The 21,528-nt window shown below is 31.5% G+C and overlaps 3 protein-coding genes across 3 annotated transcripts; 1 reads left to right on the forward strand and 2 right to left on the reverse strand.

Annotated features, from left to right (window-relative positions):
• Nucleotides 1-351: 351 nt before the first annotated feature.
• On the forward strand, nucleotides 352-6,743 carry TRIADDRAFT_31498 (uncharacterized protein; the record flags this gene model as incomplete). Its single annotated transcript, XM_002116773.1, has 12 exons — nucleotides 352-576; nucleotides 2,126-2,244; nucleotides 2,343-2,396; nucleotides 2,997-3,162; nucleotides 3,655-3,823; nucleotides 3,909-4,212; nucleotides 4,493-4,624; nucleotides 4,746-4,868; nucleotides 5,212-5,347; nucleotides 6,027-6,089; nucleotides 6,158-6,295; nucleotides 6,540-6,743. The coding sequence occupies 12 exons, from the start codon at nucleotides 352-354 to the stop codon at nucleotides 6,741-6,743; spliced, it is 1,833 nt and encodes a 610-aa protein (XP_002116809.1).
• A 1,792-nt stretch (nucleotides 6,744-8,535) lies between these two features.
• TRIADDRAFT_31642 (uncharacterized protein) lies at nucleotides 8,536-10,206 on the reverse strand (the record flags this gene model as incomplete). The annotated part of the gene is made up of 3 exons (XM_002116829.1): nucleotides 8,536-8,997; nucleotides 9,269-9,394; nucleotides 9,976-10,206. The coding sequence occupies 3 exons, from the start codon at nucleotides 10,204-10,206 to the stop codon at nucleotides 8,536-8,538; spliced, it is 819 nt and encodes a 272-aa protein (XP_002116865.1).
• Nucleotides 10,207-16,168: 5,962 nt separating this feature from the next.
• Nucleotides 16,169-19,479, reverse strand: TRIADDRAFT_60827 (uncharacterized protein; the record flags this gene model as incomplete). Its single annotated transcript, XM_002116830.1, has 7 exons — nucleotides 16,169-16,642; nucleotides 16,868-16,993; nucleotides 17,489-17,708; nucleotides 17,927-18,013; nucleotides 18,164-18,338; nucleotides 19,226-19,303; nucleotides 19,467-19,479. 7 exons carry the CDS (start codon nucleotides 19,477-19,479, stop codon nucleotides 16,169-16,171), a joined length of 1,173 nt encoding a protein of 390 aa, XP_002116866.1.
• Nucleotides 19,480-21,528: the final 2,049 nt, after the last annotated feature.

Below are 21,528 nucleotides of genomic sequence, written 5' to 3' on the forward strand. Positions count from 1 at the left end.
AATTTTCTGATTGCCTGGTGTGATATATTCCTTGCAATTCGGAACTGTAGTAACATTCTATTGAACACTGAACATTTGTGGCATAACTGCTTTGAAAATCTTGAAGGAGAAGACTGCCTAGTAACCATTTCTTTAATTATTTTAAAGACTCAATTTAACACATTTGTTGTCAAACGGCCATAGTACCGTCGGTATACTAAACAGTTTCATTTTTTAACTAATTTAGTATAGGAAATTTAGCAGAAATAAGTCACCAACTTACTTTTTCGTTAATTAATTACTGTCAGTAGTCAATCATCCTGCTTGTTTCTCTTGAATTAAGATCAAGCCTAGTATTATCTTAATTTAGAGATGCCTTCTGAAACTACCTTTTGCTTCGAGGACCATCTACCAAGATTCCCTGTACCAGATTTTCAAGACACTCTAAAAAGATACTTGGCCTCTGCTCGTATAATTGTCAGCGACAAGCAATATAAAAAGACAGAAGCACTTGTTAAAGAATTTGGCAAACAAGGAGGAATCGGCGAGCAGCTTCACGAAGCTATTGTAGAAAGAGCAAAGACTACTGATAATTGGGTTAGTTTTACTGTACCTTGTAAAAATTTTCATTTCTGTAATTCCATATATTCAATTTTATTCTATATTATGACATCTATTTCTTACCTTCGCTCAGCAAATATGACTAGATTAAATCAAGTAGGTGCGGTAGTATTTGACTAATACCCAATGTAGCTATCTAAACATTAGTACGTAGTTGTCAATATGTTTAAGCATTAAGAAGTTTCAATTTTTTTAACTTTATTTGGCCGAGTGGTTAGCGTATTATACTTTAATCGACTATTCTATTGCTCGGCTATGCACCATTTAATTATAAAAAGCAGCCCAGTAACACCCGTCGTATATGGGATACACTTAAAGCTTACGGTCCATTCAGATCTAATTGATCAACTTAATTCAAACTGACAAAGCTCATTACCCGCAATCTAAACCTAGTTTCTCATCGGAGAAATAGCTCGTTAATCCTCGTAGAGTATGTTAATTAAATTTTCAGCTCTAAATAAGTTTTGAAATCTTCTTCAACAAGCGATAGACGGACTTTTAGGTCACATTTTGTACTATATTATTTGATTGTGCCCGTGATCTGAAGAATAATTTGTATTAGCAAGTGTAGGAAAAATTGAATTTTGATTTCGAAATATACAACTAACATGTATAGACACGATTTATTATTGACCAGCAGTGCAATCCGTACATAATGAACGAAAACAGCTTCCGTATGCCCATTCACTGATATAAACTCTATGTATTTAGAACTGATTGCCATATATGTCAATTCATAATGTTTTGATTAATCAGGAAAATACTCGACCGGTGTAAAGGCCAATTTTTAAACTTATCTCCGTTCAATTCTAGAGAATTCTATGTTGCAATGCTATATGCAACTACGCCACCAAGCACAATTTTCTTGTTTTTGCAATAAGAAATAAAAAAATATATTATGTAAATGTGGTATTAGACTGTAGATTATATTCTTTCACCGATTCTACAAACGCAATAGTTCGTGTAGTCTCTTAAATGATTCTAGTGCAGATGGCTATAAATAATACAGTATTGAGTTACTATTAAGGTTAGAGGAAAAAACAGAACTGCACATTATAAACATCTTGTTATAGTTAGAATATCGTACTTTGACTGGTAGATATAAATGCCTATGAAAATACTGTAGTCGTTTCCATATTGTATTAATGATGGCTCGCGGTAAAATATTTATAATCTGACTATGTACAACATAAAGTAAAATGTAGCTATGCTGATTGTAGCTACTAATCCTATGGAAACTATAAGAGTATACGACATTAGATTATTTGATAGTTGTTACTAGAAGTCATTCAGTATTCTTATTTGGCTACAGCACAGCTGCATGTAGTTATTCCTCGTATTTGATCTAAAAAAGTTCTAATGTTCTACTAGCTTAAAATTTTGGTGATCGAATTTTATCAAATTTTATTATAATTAGTCTTTAGTAATAAAGCGTTGATCCATTCGCACGCAAAGTAACCAATAGTATATAATATTTATCATAGGAATAAATTTTACCTATTTCCTTTTCTACTTAATATCATAGTTAACTGATTGGTGGACAAAGTACGTTTATTTAAAGCCAAGAGAGTCGATTGTACTGAACATCTCAGTTGCCACTATTGCTGGGTATGAACCTGTCCAGTCAGAAGATGACTATATTACGTAAGGATTAGAAGATCAAGAAGGCGATTGCATGTTTTAGTTCCGGCTATAATTGTCGTCTCTCTAAGAAAGATATTATATTCTCTTTTTTAAATTAGTCTGGCGGCTAAAGCAGCTGTTGCTACAGCGACATATTATTGGCAAATTTACCAGTAAGTGCTTAAAGTTTACATATTTTTGATAAATTAATATTGCTGTTTTACAGCAATACAAATCTAACTATTCTAACGATGATGCTTGTATAGGGTTTGATTTAAACAGAGTCGATCTTAGCACTGTATAAGTGATAGACTTTATTACAGTAAACTAATTGCTATATAAAGGCACACAGAGTATACGGTAGGATGTGTGTATTCGAAATGCCATCGTAAGATACTGTAATATAAACTATAAGTTTATAATGTAACTAGTGGAAATAACTACCTGAAGAGATGATGGATACATCGCTTTTATACTAGTCGTTTACTATACCACTGATCATCGTTAGATATAAAAGGAGTCTTTGTGACTTTAAATTAGATGAAAAATTATAGTATCAATAGAATATTTTACAGTCAAAGCTATGCATATAGGCATCATTATCTACAAAGTAATGAAGGAAATAGAATGCGCTGTAAGATATATAGAAAGACACTGTATACAGTACAATATCTTAGAATAATAATTTTATTTAGAACTAGCATCATGACATCCTGACCAACACAATATAATCGACGAATATAATTTCTGTCCATTTTATGCTTTCGTTTTAGCCAAACTTTACCAGTAAATAAATCCGGTGGAGCACCACTTGCTATGTTCCAGAGCATGAACTTATTTGGTAGTAGTAGAATTCCTAAGCATAGTATAGATGAATTTACACCGCGAAATCTGGACGATGAGCCATCATCAGACTTAATTATTTCTCACAACAATCAGGTATGTGGTACCGTAGGATTCTATAGTAATTTACAGTATAAAGTAAAAATAATTATAATCAACTGCTTAATTACGGCACTCTCCGAATGCAGTGCGAAATTATTTTAGATTATCAAGCTGCAGCACAGTATATAAATAGTATACTAGCGTAAGGTTGAAACTGAATAAGATGATTTAGAAAAGTATTCGTAGACAATCAAATTAGTTGTACTTTACTCCTAAATTATAGTTAATTCCTGGTTTTAGCCTTCGAAATAAGCATACAATTTTTATGGGAATCAATTCTGAACCTTTCGACTTGCTATGTTAAAATTAGAAATACTGTACGAGGTTGCGTAATCTATTTAAAAAAATCAATATAGAAATTGAACTGTTGTTATAGGCTTGTTACTAACTGCATAGATGGTGCAAGTATTAAGTACACGTTTATGATACTCAAATTTACAGTAGCTAAGTTTAATTTTTATTCTATCTCATTACGTATCGTTATAGTTTTTCATTGTTAAAGCAATCAAAGATGATAAAGTCATTTCCTTTACCGAGATGAAAATTCAGATACAACGAGTTATACAAATGTCAACTGAAGTAGTAGAACCTGTAGGCATACTAACAACAGCAGATCGTGAAACATGGGCTGATGCCCTTCAACTCTTAACCCAAGGTGATTTGAATATTATATTTGTACACCAATATAATGTAACATTCAAAGTGGGATACGAGAATATGAAGTTACTATTACATTTTAGATCCTGAAAACTATCAATCTTGGCATGCTATCCATCGTGCAATCACTGTCATAAGCTTAGAAATGATAAAATGCGAACCCAACGTTCAACCAGATCATCCTAATTATCAAGATGAATTATATAGTCTATTTACGTCTGAAGGTTTGCATGCCAATGGTAGTCAGTATAATTCTGCAAATCGATGGAATGATAAAATTGTTGCTTGCTATGTGGGCAGGCATGGGAATTATGGCACGTTAGGAGAGCATTCACATGTGGATGGAGTTACTGTCGTTTACTACAATGTTTTTTTGGATCAACAAATGTGATTATATTAAATTAACAGTATAGTAGCTCTTTCGATTTTATAGTGTGAATGAAAATATAATCTTATACGTCAACTTGTATATGGTGTAGCATCCTTGCAAGTAAATGCAGATTAATATTTGATGTCTTAAAATAAAATAACTAAGATTATGAGATTAATTCTAAAATGAAAAAGCATAGCACATTTGTTGCTTAAAGCATTATAATAACATCTTTATACCATGTGGACTAGCAATATCATAAGCATAAAGCTACATTTTCTAATTTTTTTAACGTAGAAAAATGATGGAAACAGGTAAGTCTGTTCCACAAGAAGTTTCGAATCAAGTTGAACCACCGAAGAAAATTCAATGGAGGCTGAACGATGAGTTGCATCAAGTTATTCGACAAACTGCGGAGAAATTTGATAAGTTAGTCTATTATAAAAATAATTGTAACAAGAAGTTGCTTTCATTAATTTTGAATATTCGCGTAACCATTCTTGAACATTTCGATTGCTGCAAGCATATCTAATTATGTATTGACTTCCAGAACTTTAAAGAATGTCAACCAGCGTGGTATGATCTTTAATGACTACGGCAAAGAGTTTATTAAGTCTATTGGGATAAGTCCTGATAGCTTTATACAAATGGCTCTTCAATTGACTTATTATATGTAAGTGAGTAATAATATACATTAACAAAGAATACTATTTCCTTGTATGCTAAACTACTTGAATTATAGTATGTAAAAACAGTGTGATTTCTTTTTATGGTGTTATCGTAAATCATACGATTTAGGAACTAAATAGTGACACGATCTCCAATATACTTGTACATATTCCATCTAAGAATATTTATGTGATTAGTATAAATAGAGTTTTTTTACAACTGAAATAGTACACAAAAATGCAGTAGAATACAGTGTATGGAAATAAATATAATAAAGATTTGAAAGATATTTTCTTATCTTCATCCGAAAAAAGTAAATTAGGGGACAATTTCCTTTTCTAAATTAGACTTGAGAGAAAATTACCTAATCAATACGAGAGCTGTACACTAGCACGTTATGCTCGTGGTAGAACGGAAGCTATTCGCGCAACTACACCTAAATCTAAGATACTCTGCAAGATTTGGATAGATCCTAAATCGACGGTAAAGAATAAATTTAACGCGATGGCTACGATAAATTGGGATTTGAAACATTCCTTTTTCTGATATTTACGATTGCGTTTTCTTAAGCTTTCTATATAATAATATGCCGGATAATATTTCGTCTAATTTATTTTCATCACCATTCTAACGGATGTGTAGTAATAATATGTAGACCATAATTTATGAATGCTGCTCGTATTGAAGAAGATTTACCGCCTTAATTAATTTTTCTACGATACGCTGATAGACATTGGAATCATTTCATAGTAGCGACTCTAAGAATTTATATGCTACTACATCATTTCTAGGCATGTAATCAATGTATAATACTATACTACCGTGTAGTGCAGCCCCAAATATAGCTTAGATTACTATTATAAGACCGTACGAGAATAACTTAACTTGTAAGCTAGAGTGTAAGATTGTGTAAGAGTCTATTTGTAGAAGATGTTTACAGTACGTATTGTAGCGAATCTATTAAGATGTTTATATAAAGATCTGAGGTACTGTATAAATAGATTTGCGCTAAGTATGTTAGTACTGTAAGTATTGTATTGTAATGCTTTAAATAGACGCGCGAATTATGAATAGATTGCGCGATAGTAAATTTAGATCTGATCTTGCGACTTAATGGGCAAGATTATCGCTACTACTAACCATATTAATCTTTTTTTTAAAGTTAAATGAAAAAAAGGCTGCTTTCATGGAGGCTACAAAATCTCAAAGTCAGCTAGCGAAGGAAGTACGTAGAGTGATAAAATACTCATAAAATAAACTTATTCATTACAATCTCTTTTAATTAAATAAAAGGCTGGATTAGGTAAAGCCTGGGATAGAATTTTATTTGGAATACGAATAGCAGCATTAGAGAAAGGCCTCCCTGAGCCAGAAATATTTAATGATCCTACTTTTAAATTAATGAATCAATTTCAACTTTCTACCAGCCAGGTAAGATCATTATCTAATGATATTGCCATAATCGTATAATTTCATCCTTATAACTGGTGGTCAGAATATTTCAAGCTTTATACCAAAGTTGATTTTAAGTTAAGTAATATAACTTCCTAGGGTATATTAAGCATCAGTCCTACTTTATTGATCATAATCGATAAATGCTACGTACTAGTATTAATCTTAAGAATAAAGCGTTTTTAGGCATATTAGATATAATTTCATTGACTTTCTAATTTAGGGCACATACGGACCAATTTCAAATTCACTATTTGTACCGGTACATGAAGAAGGTTATGGTATATCTTATAATATACAATCAGATCGATTTACTTTTGCTTGCTCCGATTTTGTAAGTTGTGAAAAAACGTCTAGTAAGAAATATCTGGACACGTTACGACAGTTTCTTGGCAATTTTAAACGACTTTTCACCGAAGAAATGTAATGATAGTTAATTGTTAGAGTTCTCCTTCAAGTTTATGAACTGATATTAGTATTCTATCTTTAAAAGTATAACATATTTGATTAATTACGGTAGATTTAACACAGTCTTTTCGTTTTTTATTAAACTGACTACTTTACTCTGGTTAGAATTTAAGAATATTCCGTAGCGTAATTTTGTTAACAATTAGATATTATAAAATTGTAATTTGAGCGATGTATTTAGTCAGTAAAATATAGATAAATCTAACTAGATCATAAATTACAGTGTAAGTTATGTTATATTGTGATTTCATACAATGTGAACTGGGTTCTAATTTAAGATTGTTGTCCTACCTTTGTGTATACCGTAGAAAAATATAACATCAAGCTAAATAAAAATTATCATTAATTCAGTTATTTCACGAACCTACAATAAAATTTATCTTGTCATATGTGTTTAATTACAAGTTTAATTCAGAATACTTTAAAGTAATAACTTAATAGTTTAATACCACTAGATACTCTGCGTAGCATATAAGAGCTGGCGTAATTCATTAGTTTAGTGATTTCAATACAGAGAAGAAGATGAACTCTTGGATATAGTCATGATTAATCTCATTGATTTGATAGTTTTGTTGGTAGAGGTTGTGATTTGACCGGCATTTTGTAATCCGTTTAAGTAATTTTGATGAGATTGTTGTTAGCAGTTATAATAAAGTGACATTTTCTCTTAAATATATTTGCCTTAGACTTCAATAGTTGATAGTTTAAATTAATATTTTCGTTCTATATTACTTGAAGTCCTCGAATATCTAATCCCTTTGAGAATGTTATGCATTTAGATTAGTAAATTGTTAAAGCAGGTATTCAAATTTAGCAATAAAGACTAATTTTTTGCAAAGTTAGCACATTGATTTTATATTTATGGATCAATCAATTATCAAAATTAGTTTTTCAGCATTATTTTAAATTGATATGGATGAAGTCGCATTTGTTCGTAAGTTTTATTTGTTAGTTCATAAGCACTATACTATTTACGATACTTACTACTATATCGGTTTAACGAAAGTCAAATCAATCAGGTTACTGGTGCTGTATCTGTATGATTTACGCATAAGTGTTAGTGATATTACCTTATATTACTAATCTAATAGAAAATAAAGAAATATTTTCAGTCAGTTACATTAAATATTTACTAATTACAATAACATTACAAGTGCCACTGGTAAATCTTTGTATCTTCACGTATACAATAATTTAGATAGCGAATAGCAGAAAAATAAATATAAACTAATGACTTGCAGTTATTTACAGCTACATTTTCGAAAACGTTATGGATTGACGATGGAAAATTAAAGAAGATTTGTCATTCTAAAATTCGGAATAGATAAAAATGAGTCTAAAAGTAGAAACAGATTAGAATTAGCAAATTGACATATGTACTACTTAAAATACTACCCGGGGTATCTAAAACTCTTTTATTCACTTGACTTGTGGGTGCATCCCTTATTCCATGTCAGTAAAATGATTGAATGTAATTGGAAGAGCGCTATGTATTACAAATGAAATACATTTTTGTTTGAGGAGATTATTTTATTTAAGAAACTGCTAAACAAACGATAAACTATTCTCTTGCACATAGATCTAAGGCAGCTGGCACACTTTAAAAGTAGAAAACGGTTTAGCTTTAACATCATAACAAAATATCTAATTTTTTAACATACTACTTGCATATCTTGCTCATGACTATATTTTTGTAAGACACATTCGTAACAGAGTAGAATCACCATCTTTAAAAGAATTCAACAAATTGATCATTGATCATCATAAGGAGCCAACCGTCTATTTCGCCTACGCGCTGTTATAGATTGTAATCTAGAAGAGAATGCTAAAACAGTCTCTATGGGTATAGTCAGAATTAAAAATGCCACTATTAAAGACAATGTCCCTAATATTTTGTATAAATTGAATATTTCTTGTCGAAGAGATACATCGATTGCAGCATTCATAGGAATAGCAAATAAAGAGCCTAACGAAGCATAAACTGGATAGGTAATTGATATTCCAATACAGAGAAGAAAAACGGATAAAACATAAAAAAAAGCAATCGCAAAAATTTCCCAAGGGAAACTAGCGATGGTTAGCACTTCAATTCCAGTCAAATGTAAAATGAGAGTCGGTATCCATAATATCACCATTGAATAACAGCCGATTAGGGTTATAAGCATCGCTGATTGACCCACAGATGGATTTACAATGCACTTTTTGACGAAAATCTAAATCATAAGTAAAGCAGAAAAACCCTTTCAGAGGCCTTTACAGAAATTAATGTTTGATGTTTCATGATTAAAGTAGATTATCTTTAAATTATATCAGCTTCAATGTAGACAAAGTCGATTCAATCTATATGATGTATCCTATCTACGGGGCTAAAGCATACAGCTAGTGCTTTGATAATATTATTAGAAATTCTTTGTACATTATTCTTCACATAAATTTATCATTTATATATAATAACAAAAGAAGATAATCTCAATTCTCGCTTACTCGAAAAAATGCTGCAAAAAGAGCACTTGCAGTAGCTAATAATACACCAATCGTCTTAAATGATCCCAATCCTTCAGAATAGGCTACTAAGACTACACCACCTATGGATAGCAGCACCGCTAAGCTCTAAATTCAATACATAAATGATGAATAGAGCTTCGATTTTCTACACAAAGCAATCGTTAATTGCTAATCTATTTTAGCTTGAGTTTCCTAAAATTTTATGCTTCAATCTTAAAATTATAAGGTAGTATACTATCAACGATAACAAAAGATAACAAAATAGAAAAACGAGGTATAGTTATGAAAAATCAATTTTTTGACATTATCCTATTTATCCCTAATTACTCAATTTACTCCTATTTAGCTATCTTACTAACCAACAGCAAATTAAAAGATTTTAGGTTCGATAGTTAATCTCAAAGAAATTTGTATTTGTCGTAGCCAGCTGATAAAAGCAAATTATCTGTGATTAGATAAGTACTACAACTGCTGTACATATCAAAATGTACTAGCTAGAAATAGGGTTTATAACTTTAATTTCATTTTTCAAGTCTCAACTTGTAACAAGTGTCATTTCTATCAACTGCTCTAATTGTGAAGAAATTGCAATAACCGCTAATACGAGTACAATAAAAGATTAAATGCAATTTTTTTCATCATAATCTGAAACACAATTAATAACTAAAAAATGACAGCCGAATTACCCGAACAACGATAAATGGTTCCTTTAGCCATATTATAGAGAAAATATAAACAAAAGCTGTTGAAGCTGAAAAAACCGCCATAACGTCTGTAGGAGATGTAAATGTTAACGCATAGTAATATGCGTAGTTTGATATATTAAGAATAATAACCAAAGCCGGTATTCTAATGGTTGCACTTTTAAGGGTAAATCCGTCCTTGCCACAAACAAGAATAGCTTCCCTGCAATTCATGATAAAATTAAATGCGAGAAGTATCATTTAATGAAATAAATGAATAATTGCACCGGATTAGTATTAAAGCTTAAGTTAACCATCAGCACATTTTGAAGTGAAATAAGGATTCCGCAGTTTGATTGAATTATTAATTATTATACATTAATGCGTATGTAGATATTTAGACAATCTCTAAAATGCAAAAGACTACTACATTAATTTATGGGAGTATATCCCTTTATCTGTTGACATTAACAGTAACTGTTTAAAATACCTATATATTTCTTTATGACTACGACCAAAGTAAATCAAAATCGGCGCAATTATTGGATAGATAACTATAAATGCGGAACCAGCAAACCTATAGCAAAACGTGCGTATAAAAAATATAATTTTAGAAGCATCATCATGGTTAAGAAATCAATTCGATGCTATTCATGATCACTACGGCACAAAAGCATTAGATTCATCTGAATTTCGTCACAATTTAACAAGGCAACTCGAAGCTTATCCGCTTGAGCGAATATAATTACCAATTCATCAAGGAAGTCGCAGTTAGATTATAATCTGTGTAGGCTATGTTCGCAAACTGCGAATTACCGCATAGGCATGCACCACTACCAATTACAATGAATATTCCATATATCGTCTTCATAAGGGAGAATTTTGCCGTTATTGTTTCCTTACTCTCTCTATCTCTAATGACTAAAATATAAGATGAAATGATTATCCAAGCCATGTAGTAACATACTTAATAACTGTTGCTTTGTAGCTTTACCCTTTACATAAATTAGATTTAGTGAGTAAAGCCAAGTGATAAATCTTGATTGTAGTTATTATATAAATCATGCAGTAAACTAGATTGATCACTGTAGGTATGCTAACACGTATGTATTCTAAGGTTATATATACAACAGTAGACTATTTAGCTGCTGAAATGTGAGAGTCATTGATTAAGTTTCGGTCCTAGAAAACTTAATGACAAGATATGCAATTAATAAAAACGCAGCCGCATTTTGTTTGCAATGATGAACAAGTAACGTTTACTCGTATTTATTTAACATAGTTACGGACTATGCTATATCTCAAGATAAGGATTATGCTCAGCTCTATTGCACACCAATATCAGGAACAGCTAAGTACAGATCAGTAACAATTCCAAGCATAAAGTTCTATTATATCGAATGTAAACCGTGTTTGGATATAGCAAATAATAAGGAGCTGACTTATTAATCTGATAACATATTCAAATTGCTAGTTTAAAAGTAGAAGTTACCCGCGAGTAAGTGAACAGCAACTAAATTAATATCATTTTGTTACCAATGAGTTGCAAGATTGTATCCAATCAATAATTCTCCGCTAGCTCTCTTTCTGAGCTTAGCTTGCACTGCCTAAAATGCTATCAATTTTTAAGCCTTCACATTCACATGCAGATTACTAATTCAAGACAATTACCGTATACTACATAAATGATCCTATCAAAATCTTGATCAATACTAACGTTAGCCATTGCATCAGTAATAAACATTATAGCATAAACATAACAAACAGTACTAAAGGCTACTTAATTCAATTTGAAATACGGCTAAGAACTCAATTTTTATTTATTTAATCACGTCATCCTCTACTGGCTTGAGCCATTTAATACTGTAACACAACACATCTATATCTATGCTAATAGCTACTATGTTTTACAAGAAACCAAATCCAAGATTCGATGCAGCTCGATTCCAAAATATATGGAATACTAATCGGCATATGCATTAGCTGTTTTTATGAATCTAATCATTCTAAATATACATTTATCAAACACTACGATACCATCTTTCTCAACACCTCACAAATGCACGAAAAGATTTGCGAATACTTTTCAATATTGACTAACGTTTATTTACACTGGAATCCAAATCAAAATAGCCAAGAGTATTAGCACGCAATTTGTCAATAAATAAAGAAAAATAAAGTAAGCAAATATTGTAATTGTCTTCGCAGTTTGATTATAAAGCAGCATAATAAAGTAACGCCAGTCATTGATGAATCATGAAATAGGAGACGATCATATTTTGTGCTTTAAATGTAGACTAGATATTAACAATCTTCGAAGCAATTATTTGCTTTATGGATAATACCTGATAGGTGAGCCATTTCCCGAAATTTTGCATCTTGAGAAATGGGTTGATGATATTCGTGCTCTAGTTCACCTCTTTCTATGATATTTAAAACATAAAGTTACCATCAATGCATCCTTAAGATACATATTAACCGTACAAAGTGCAAAAATTCGATTAGAATTAGTCCTTAAGAAATAGTTCATATAGTGAGTATTTGCTTTGAGGTAACTAATCGATAATTATATAATTTTCGTTACCTAACTGTTCCATTTTTAATGATGCTCTAACGGGAAACAACGATAAAGATTGTATCGAATACTTTAAGATGAAGGATTCAAATAAGATTATTTCAAGCGCTATCATCAACTTTCTGATTAGTAACGTCCAGTATATGATTGGCGTGAGTTTCTCGACTTTTTCCCGTGGGCAATTGATTTTTATATCTAAATAATCATCAAGATAAGAAAGATAAGTGGATCATAAGCTAATAACATTGATAAGTAATTTTTTTCCAGATTGAATATCTAAAGTGTAGAATATCCTACTAAAGCTACCAATAGATCACTGTTTCAGTGCGGCTTGTATACCGGTCGAACCGGTCATACATTTACTAATGACAGATTGTTTATTTATTAGAAATTAGAGATAAAATAACTCTATACTGCGTCCCCAGAAATTGAAATAAACATAAAGTGCCAATTGCTCAAAATTTTAATGATCTATTTACGTCAAATTTTGGCCAAATTTAAAGTTAATACGTTGAAAATTTAAAGGTGCCATTAAAGGCTATCAAGATAGATCGTCCACCTAGAATATCGCCGATGCCTATTATAAGGTGTTGTGGTACACTAATAGTGTGGTACACTAATAGTGCCAATGTCGAATTATTTAAGCTGAATACTATAACAATAATGCTCCTTGTCCATTTTAGAGAATTTGCAGTTCAGAGAAAGGCTGATAATGGCATGAGCTAGATATTAATGGATTGAAATAAGAAAATCAAGCAGTAGTTGCAACCTAAGCGACCATCAAGTATAGACCTTAAAGATCAGCCAAGGAATGTTAGCCGGTATAGTTACAACTGTGCATTCCAATTTCAGAATAGTGCTGGCAAAATAAATTTACAACAATAACAAAATTAATTGTTAAGAAATAAATTGAAGACATTCTAAAGGCCAGAATAAAACTTTACACCAACGTCATTTTATATGGTCGTATTTAGTACATAGGCATCTGATGTCCATAGTGAGATACGGATTGCTTGTGATAGAAATCATCGACAACGTTATTTATACCCGTTCACAGCCAAATAAATATTTTTTAATGTTTAAATGAATGACGATTACCTGTATTAATTTAAAATTGGTGGAATCAATCAATCAAACGATTAATACTACGACCTTCAAATGGTCATCAAAACTGATTTATTTATTGTACACGAATCCACTCCCATTTTAAATCACCAAAGAGTATCAACTTTGATGATCAGCCAATGAATATTAGCTGGTATACTTGCAGCAAAACATTCAAAATTTCAGAATAACACAGGCGAAGTAAAATTTATAACGATAATGTATCAAGACTAGTTATAAAAAAATTGAAGACGCTGTAATTGCTAGAACAAAATTTTCAACATAATTCTTAAAGGCGTATTCAATGTTAGCAGTGATATAGGTTACTTATGATTGAAAGGATTAAAAAAGTTATTCATGCCTATTGATGAGCACATAAGCAATTGAAATGTAGGGATGAACCATGATTACCTGAATTAATTTAAAATCTGGAAAATGAATTGATCAATAGGTATTTGATCATCCAATGATTGTCAGAAAAGATTGATCCCACCCGAATCTACTCCCATTTTATAAAGAAAACTTAAAAAATATTGCGATTCAAGTAATGCTACTGAGCTAGATTTAGAAGAGAACAAAGACCTAAAGGCTTTCAATATAATCAGTGAGAAAACGACACAAAGAATTAAAATAAAACCAAACTTACCCTAACAAGTAATTTGCAACAGAAAAGAGAATCATGCTAGAAAAATTGCAGTAACAATCATTGAAAGTAATTTTGATAGAACTGACAGCCCATTAACTTGCCCGATTCCGGTAGCAACAGTAGTTGATAGGACATGAGCATCGACAAAATAGGATTTTATAAACTGTATGTAGAAAATCGATCACTGTTACAAGTAATAAAGAAGATGTTTAATTCAGAAGTTATTTTCTTGCTTTGGACTGCAAATCAATCTACAGAAAGCGAGCATGGTAGCGAAATCGCTGGATTATTTGTTAACCCCTTTCTGCATACTAGCTTAACCGGATCAGGGACTGCTAAATTAATATTTTAATAGTCCTGAGCGAATCTAGTTTCAATTACAGTTGAAATGGGTTTACAATCAATGTTACCATTTATTATTATCGTAGGTTTGAGTACTCTGATCAAGCTTGGAAAATATCATTATTGAACTGCTGTACTTACGAGCTCCTGATTCGACATTTTTTCTTAAACGTCTTTACTCATCATCGGGAAAATTCAATCGCTTCGTTCGAGAGAAACTAAAACAGATTGGTGTTTTCTGTCGTTAAACCCGATCTTCTAGATTGTGAAGATCCCGTTATTGTGATTCGATGTTAGTGCCGGTGATCGGTATTAAATACAGTGTTATTTTAATGTAGGTTATACTGCTTTATTATAGGCTGCATATTATTTATTATTACTCTTAGCAGTTATACCTTACAATAGCAAACGACATTGTACAATAATAAACATGTAATCATAATAATTCATCATACCGTCATTATTTATACTATTAGAATCTATGCTTCGCGTTCTGTATAGATTTGTACTTTTTACTGAATGCTAATTATACCTTGGAGCTTGGTGCTGCATTAGAATATAAAGCCAGCCAGATTTCTTTATAGGGTGGGGTGAGGGAGAACGTGGGGTAGAACATACCCTTGAAACCTGCTTGAAACCTGATGCTGTAGGAGAGTAACCTGTGATATTGAAAAAGTTATATAATACACTGAATAGTTTCTGGAATAGGAACGATTCCTTACGATAGTAACCATCAATCATAATATACCCTTATGCCTTATACTCTATTAGATTAGCTTATGGTATTGAAAAAGATAATCTGCTAAAGGAGTTCTTAAAGAGAATCCTTTACTTACTATTACGCATTATGCATTAATATATTTATCGATCATAATAAATCCTTAAAAAATCAGACTTCTTTAGATTTTGACTGTAATGTAGTAAACAATATCATATAAAATATGATCTATCGTAAATATAGGGATAGAAAAATTAGCAAATAAACAAATTCGGTTAAAAAATACATTGATTCAGCACCGTATACGTATAACCTAATAAATTAACCGTAGAAATAGTTGAAGATATAAAGCTCACATGTTGTAAGAAGGCTAAAGTGAGATTCTATCAAGTAGGAAATGTGTTTAAAGGTTTACATGAGTTGATGGCATTGAATACCTATGCTGCATAGCTTTAATACGATAGATAACGATAAATGGAAAAAATATAAAGTAATATTTGGAATTATTTTACAAATAGATTTATGAAAGCGTTATGGATTAGTTGCAGAATATATACGAAAAAGATTGATCCTTCTACAATGTGAAATAGATAAAGAACAGAACGCCAAAGTAGACATAAATGAAAGATAGCAATTTAATTTATACTACAGTAAATTACTTTAATAAGATTCTTTTCGTCACTTGACTAGTTGCCGCGTCTTGTATTGCGTATAAATAAATTGATCGCAGTTGGAAGAGCACTATGCAATACTATTGCGAGACTGATACATAGCAGTAATATTTGAGTAGCATCATAATCTTTAAAAATAATTAAAAAATTGATCTCTGATCATTAGATGGTGCCTCCTGTCTATTTTGTCTACGCGTTATTCTAGATCGTAATCTAGAAGAGAATGCTAAAACAGTCTCTGCAGGTATAGTGAGGATTAAGAAAGCTAATATTAAAGATAGTGTCCCTAATATTTTGTATAAATTAAAGATTTCTTGTCGAAGAGAAACATCGATTGCAGCATTCATAGGAATGGCAAATAAGGAGCCCAATGAAGCATAAGCAGGGTAGGTGATTGCAATTCCAATGCAGAGAAGTAAATTGTATATAACATTGAAAATTCCAATCATAAAAAATGGCCAAGGAAAACTAGAGGCAGTCAATACTTCAATTCCAGCCAAATGTAAAATGAGAGTAGGTATCCATAATGTTACTAGGGAATAAAAACCAACTAAGGTAAGAAGCATCGATGTCTGAGCCAAGGATATACTTACAAGACACTTCTTGGATATTACCTAAATCATAAATCAAACGGAGAAAGTAATTTTAGTAGGCCTCTACAAATTTTGGTTTCCTACGTTTTAGTTTTACATTAATTCGACCTAAAGTTAACAAAGTCGATTTGATAAAGATTAACATATCGATGTATTAATACAGCTAATGTTTATACAAGGTGACCAGAAAAATAATTTGTCCTTATTCATACTAATAAACAAATAAAAGTTGATTTCCTAGCTTACCCGAAAAGTCGCTGAAAAAAAAGCACTTGCAGCTGTGAGCAATACACCAGTCGCTTGAAGTGATCCTAACCCTTCAGAATAGGCTATTAAGACCACGCCAGCAATGGATAGTAAAACCGCTAAGAACTGGTTTGGATAGATAAATGGCAAAAAATATATTACAATTTCAGCAAATAACCGGCGCCCTCGTTTCAAATCAGTATGCAGTATTGACAAATACGAAAATAGCAAGTACATAAAATCATCAAATATTTGAAGATTAGCGAGTTTGCATAAAATTCAATATTGCAGCTTCAAACTACGAAGCAGTATGACAACAACTTTAATGTTGAAATGATATAAACATTCAGACCGCTTCTTCACTATAAAAGATGAGCTAATTCAAGATTTTTCTAGCGAGGGGCAATTATCAGCAACTGGAGTCGTAAAGTAAGTAAGGTTGGAAGAAAAGCGGATCTAACAGTAAGCTTGTAGTTTTAAATTCTTGTAACAAGTACGGTATCATTCCTGTTAATAGATCTGATGAAGAAATCATGATAACTGCTGATACAAAGAAGAATCAAGTAAGAATTACCTTCCATATTACTTATAAAATTGTCATTCAAAAGAAATTAGATTTACCCGAATAATGATAAATGGTTCCTTAAGCCATATCACAGATAAAACGTAGGCAAAACCAACCACGGATGAAAATACTGCTAGAACATCTGTAGGAGAAGTAAACGCTAACGCATAGTAATATCCGTAATTAGCCACAGCAAGCATGATAGCCATGGTTAGCATTCTATATGTTGCACTTTTTAGCGTAAATCCATCTTTACCACAAACAAGCATAGCTTCTCTGTAATTGAGAATAAATTCAAGCATATTAAAGTGCGACTTTGATAACTCAATTTAGTGAGTAACTGTACCAATAGAGTACCCAAGAATTTAATGATTTGATTTAACAAATCAAAATCGTACTGTGCATCCGTAGATATTTAAAGCAACTCGAAACGTAGTAAACTATGGATTTTAAACAGATGTGTAGCTTTATCTGTTGACGATAAGTTAAAATACCTGTATATATCTGTATGATTGCGACCAAAGCACATCAAAATTATTGCAATTATGGGATAGTTAATTAGAAACGCAGAGCAAGCAAACCTAGAAGACACAGACATAAAGAAGAAAATTTGAGTTGCGTCTTAAAAATTCTAAAGATCCATTTCCAATTTACTTATGATCACAGGTACGCCAATATCAAACAAATTGAATCCAATTACAGTATACAAAGTAATACAATATTTTAATTACCAATTCGCCATAGATGTTGCAGTAAAATTATAATCTTTGTAGGCAATATTTGTAAATTGTGAATTGGCGCACACAGATGCAGCACTTGTAACAACGATAATCATCCCATATACAGTAGTCTTCATAGCAGAGAATTCTACTACTGGCATTTCAGTGGGTCCTTCATCACTAAATTCTGGGATATAACGTGAAAGTAGCCTATTCAAACTTATGCAAAGCAAAAGAAACCTGAATGATATATAATTGGTTTTCCTAAAGCAATGTGAAATAAGAAAATTTGATCAAGCTTCGTAGTAGGAGAATTATGACTTCGCACTTAATGTTAATACATATGCCATGCAGAAAACCATGATGGTAACTAGTGTATATTCTAATTTACATTTTTAATAGATAAGTAGGTATACAACAGAAAATGTGTTTTATAAAGTTACAGTTCTTGAGCAATTGACAGTAGAAAGGCAGGTAATAATTATATTACTAATTCAAGTTAGAACAAATATACCATTGCTGAACACGCATGTATACTAGCCATCGTTACTAACTCAGTCCTATTCTGAGATAGTAATTTTAGAAAATTCTCATATAGATACTAATATTGAAAGCAGTGATAAGCTAATTACTTCAGTTAGACAATAAGAGTTACAAATTTTACGACCGTGGATAGGAAATGTATTTATGCAATGCTATATTAAGTTTGGAACATGTTTACAAAACGAAGCGTTCTAGCTAAATCTGATATTAATTAATTTTTCTAAAAGATTTACATGAATTCCCTGTCATAGTAAGATACATCCAAATTTCTGAATTCATTACAATATTGGCAAATGTTTCCGTTAGTATCGAATAACTCGCCAAGAATTTTGCTTACAGTTTACAATAAACTGCATTAATAAACAAAGTTAAAAAATCAAGACATAGATCTCCATTTAGACTAATGAATACTATAATAAGGTAGAATTGAATGTATCGGTATGGAAGATAAGGAAAAGTTCGCATTTAGTAGTTAGAATGCAAATTTGACATGGAAAATTATTGTAGCATAAATCTGTCTATTGATGATACCTGATACATGCGTTGATTCTCGGTAATTTTCATTTTGAGCAATAGACTGAAAATTTTCGTTATCTACTTCATTCTCTTCTACGATATTAAAATGATAAAATTTCCATATAATCATGAGTTTAGACGTACAATTCGCATTTAAAATGTAAACTTTTGATAGAAAAAGTCATAAAAACACTAGCCCCAATAGCAAATATTTATCTTAGGGCGATTTATTGATGATTATGGACGTTACTCTTACCTAATTCGTTCATTTCCTATGTGGTTTGCTGGCGAAGTGAGGATATAGATATTTGTATTTGATACTTGGAAGCTATAGAATTTCGATACGATGAGTTAATGCAATTATAATTACCTGTCTGACTGGTAAAATTAAACACATGATTTCACCTAAATATCTTGAGTATTTACCTTATGGGTAAACAATTTTCAATACATTAAAGATCATTTTTATTTTTTATTTTTTTAACATCAATTTTTTAAGGGATTTCTGTGATCAACAACTATTATACTATTACAGTGTTTGCCCAATTGGACAAGATCACCTATCACTCAGTAAAGATTATTTAGTCATTATCTTATGAAACAGCGAGCCAGCATATCACAATCGAATATCTTAAAAGCGATATAGATCGCTTAAAGTAAAAACAAAGGTACACTAAATATTATAGATGCATGCCATAATTAAATAGACTTCAATAGACTCTCGTGAACATTTGGAATTACAAGGATGAAACATTAAGTTCATTGTACAATGTTGTGAGGTTGATAGATCAAGAATCTTCAAAACTTTAGCAGAAAATTAAGATTTATTGAACAAAACCTCGTTTACCAAGATACAACGTAATCGATTAGCTGAGGATCTCTAACGAGAAAGAACCAACTTACTATACTAAACTACTCGCTTATATACTTTTCCGCGTTTACAGTCTTAGCACCTTACTTACTACACATTTCAGTATTAGCATCTCAATTACAGGATAGTTTACACCTTTCATGTGAAGCTCTAGTGTGAGAACTGTAGCGCTCCTCTTCAAAAGGATTCCATTTACTAAGCTAGCTATATTTAATACTTAAGCCTCTAACGAGAATATCTATCACATGTTGAACACAACACCTACGGTAGACATTACTAAATATATCATCAACTTAGAATACAATATAACGCTGTCTTACAAATGTACATCCCCATCCATCTAATAATGTCAGTACTAATGCAAATTTTAATCTCAACTTACTTACAGTCTATTGGTAGAAATCCTTAAAATGAGAAAAATAAGATCAAGATGCCATCAGAAACGATTGATCCCGTGCAAATTCTTCACTATTTGAACATGAGAAGTCAAAAATAATAATACCATTACGGCAGTCGTTACTAAGTTATTATTCGGCAGTAAGAAGATGTTAACGCCTACAAAATATACGAGCTTATATAATTGAATAAATCACTAGGTGAAACAAAGACATTGGACAAAAACTGATTATTCAGGGTTTAATTGCTTGAAGAATAGTCTGATGATCACAATATGCTAAGTGCATTAACAATAACAGCGATACAGACATTGGGGTGGGTATAATGGATTCTATAGCATCAATTTTAAATTTATATCGAAATTGGCCACTCCAACATGTCAGTATAATCAACTATTGCTCATACCTGTTGGGAAATATTCGAGTCTACTGCATACTATGGCAAAATCGACGAAATCGAATTACTTTTGTTATCATAAAGAGTTTGGAATCTAATGGAATCCTTGATGATCTACCTGTAAGCCGTAGATACGATATTAGAACAGCAAATTGTATTTGTAATTCATTGGCGAAATCGATTTTTCATGGAGGATTTTCTTATGATGTTTATTCTGTAAGGTGCAACGCTGTAGCTACCCGATATCGCTAATTATTGTAGTGCTGTGCTATGCTTGCAGTCATAGTTCACGCTAGAAACTGATTTGGAAAAAAATTGTTAGGTAGAATGTTAACAAGTTGGAAGAATTGAGATACATCCATTACCACATAAACTGTACCAAATGCATGGCTGATTTTTTACATCGGTGGAAATAGGCAATAATACAATTTCTAGCATCATATCTAATTTAATTAGTGCGATGTATGCCGCTTTTAATACTAGAAAATAACAATTTTGACATCATTAGACTCTGCCAATGCCAAATAAAAGATGAATCTATGTAATTACCCGATTATTGTAACTGGTTTCTTCAGCCATATTATTGAGAAAATATAGACAAAACCTGTAGCAGCTGAAAAAAACTGCAGTTACATTCGTAGAAGAAGTAAATTGC

This window comes from Trichoplax adhaerens, genomic scaffold (assembly GCF_000150275.1).
Source record: "Trichoplax adhaerens TRIADscaffold_18 genomic scaffold, whole genome shotgun sequence".
NCBI lineage: Eukaryota > Metazoa > Placozoa > Uniplacotomia > Trichoplacea > Trichoplacidae > Trichoplax > Trichoplax adhaerens.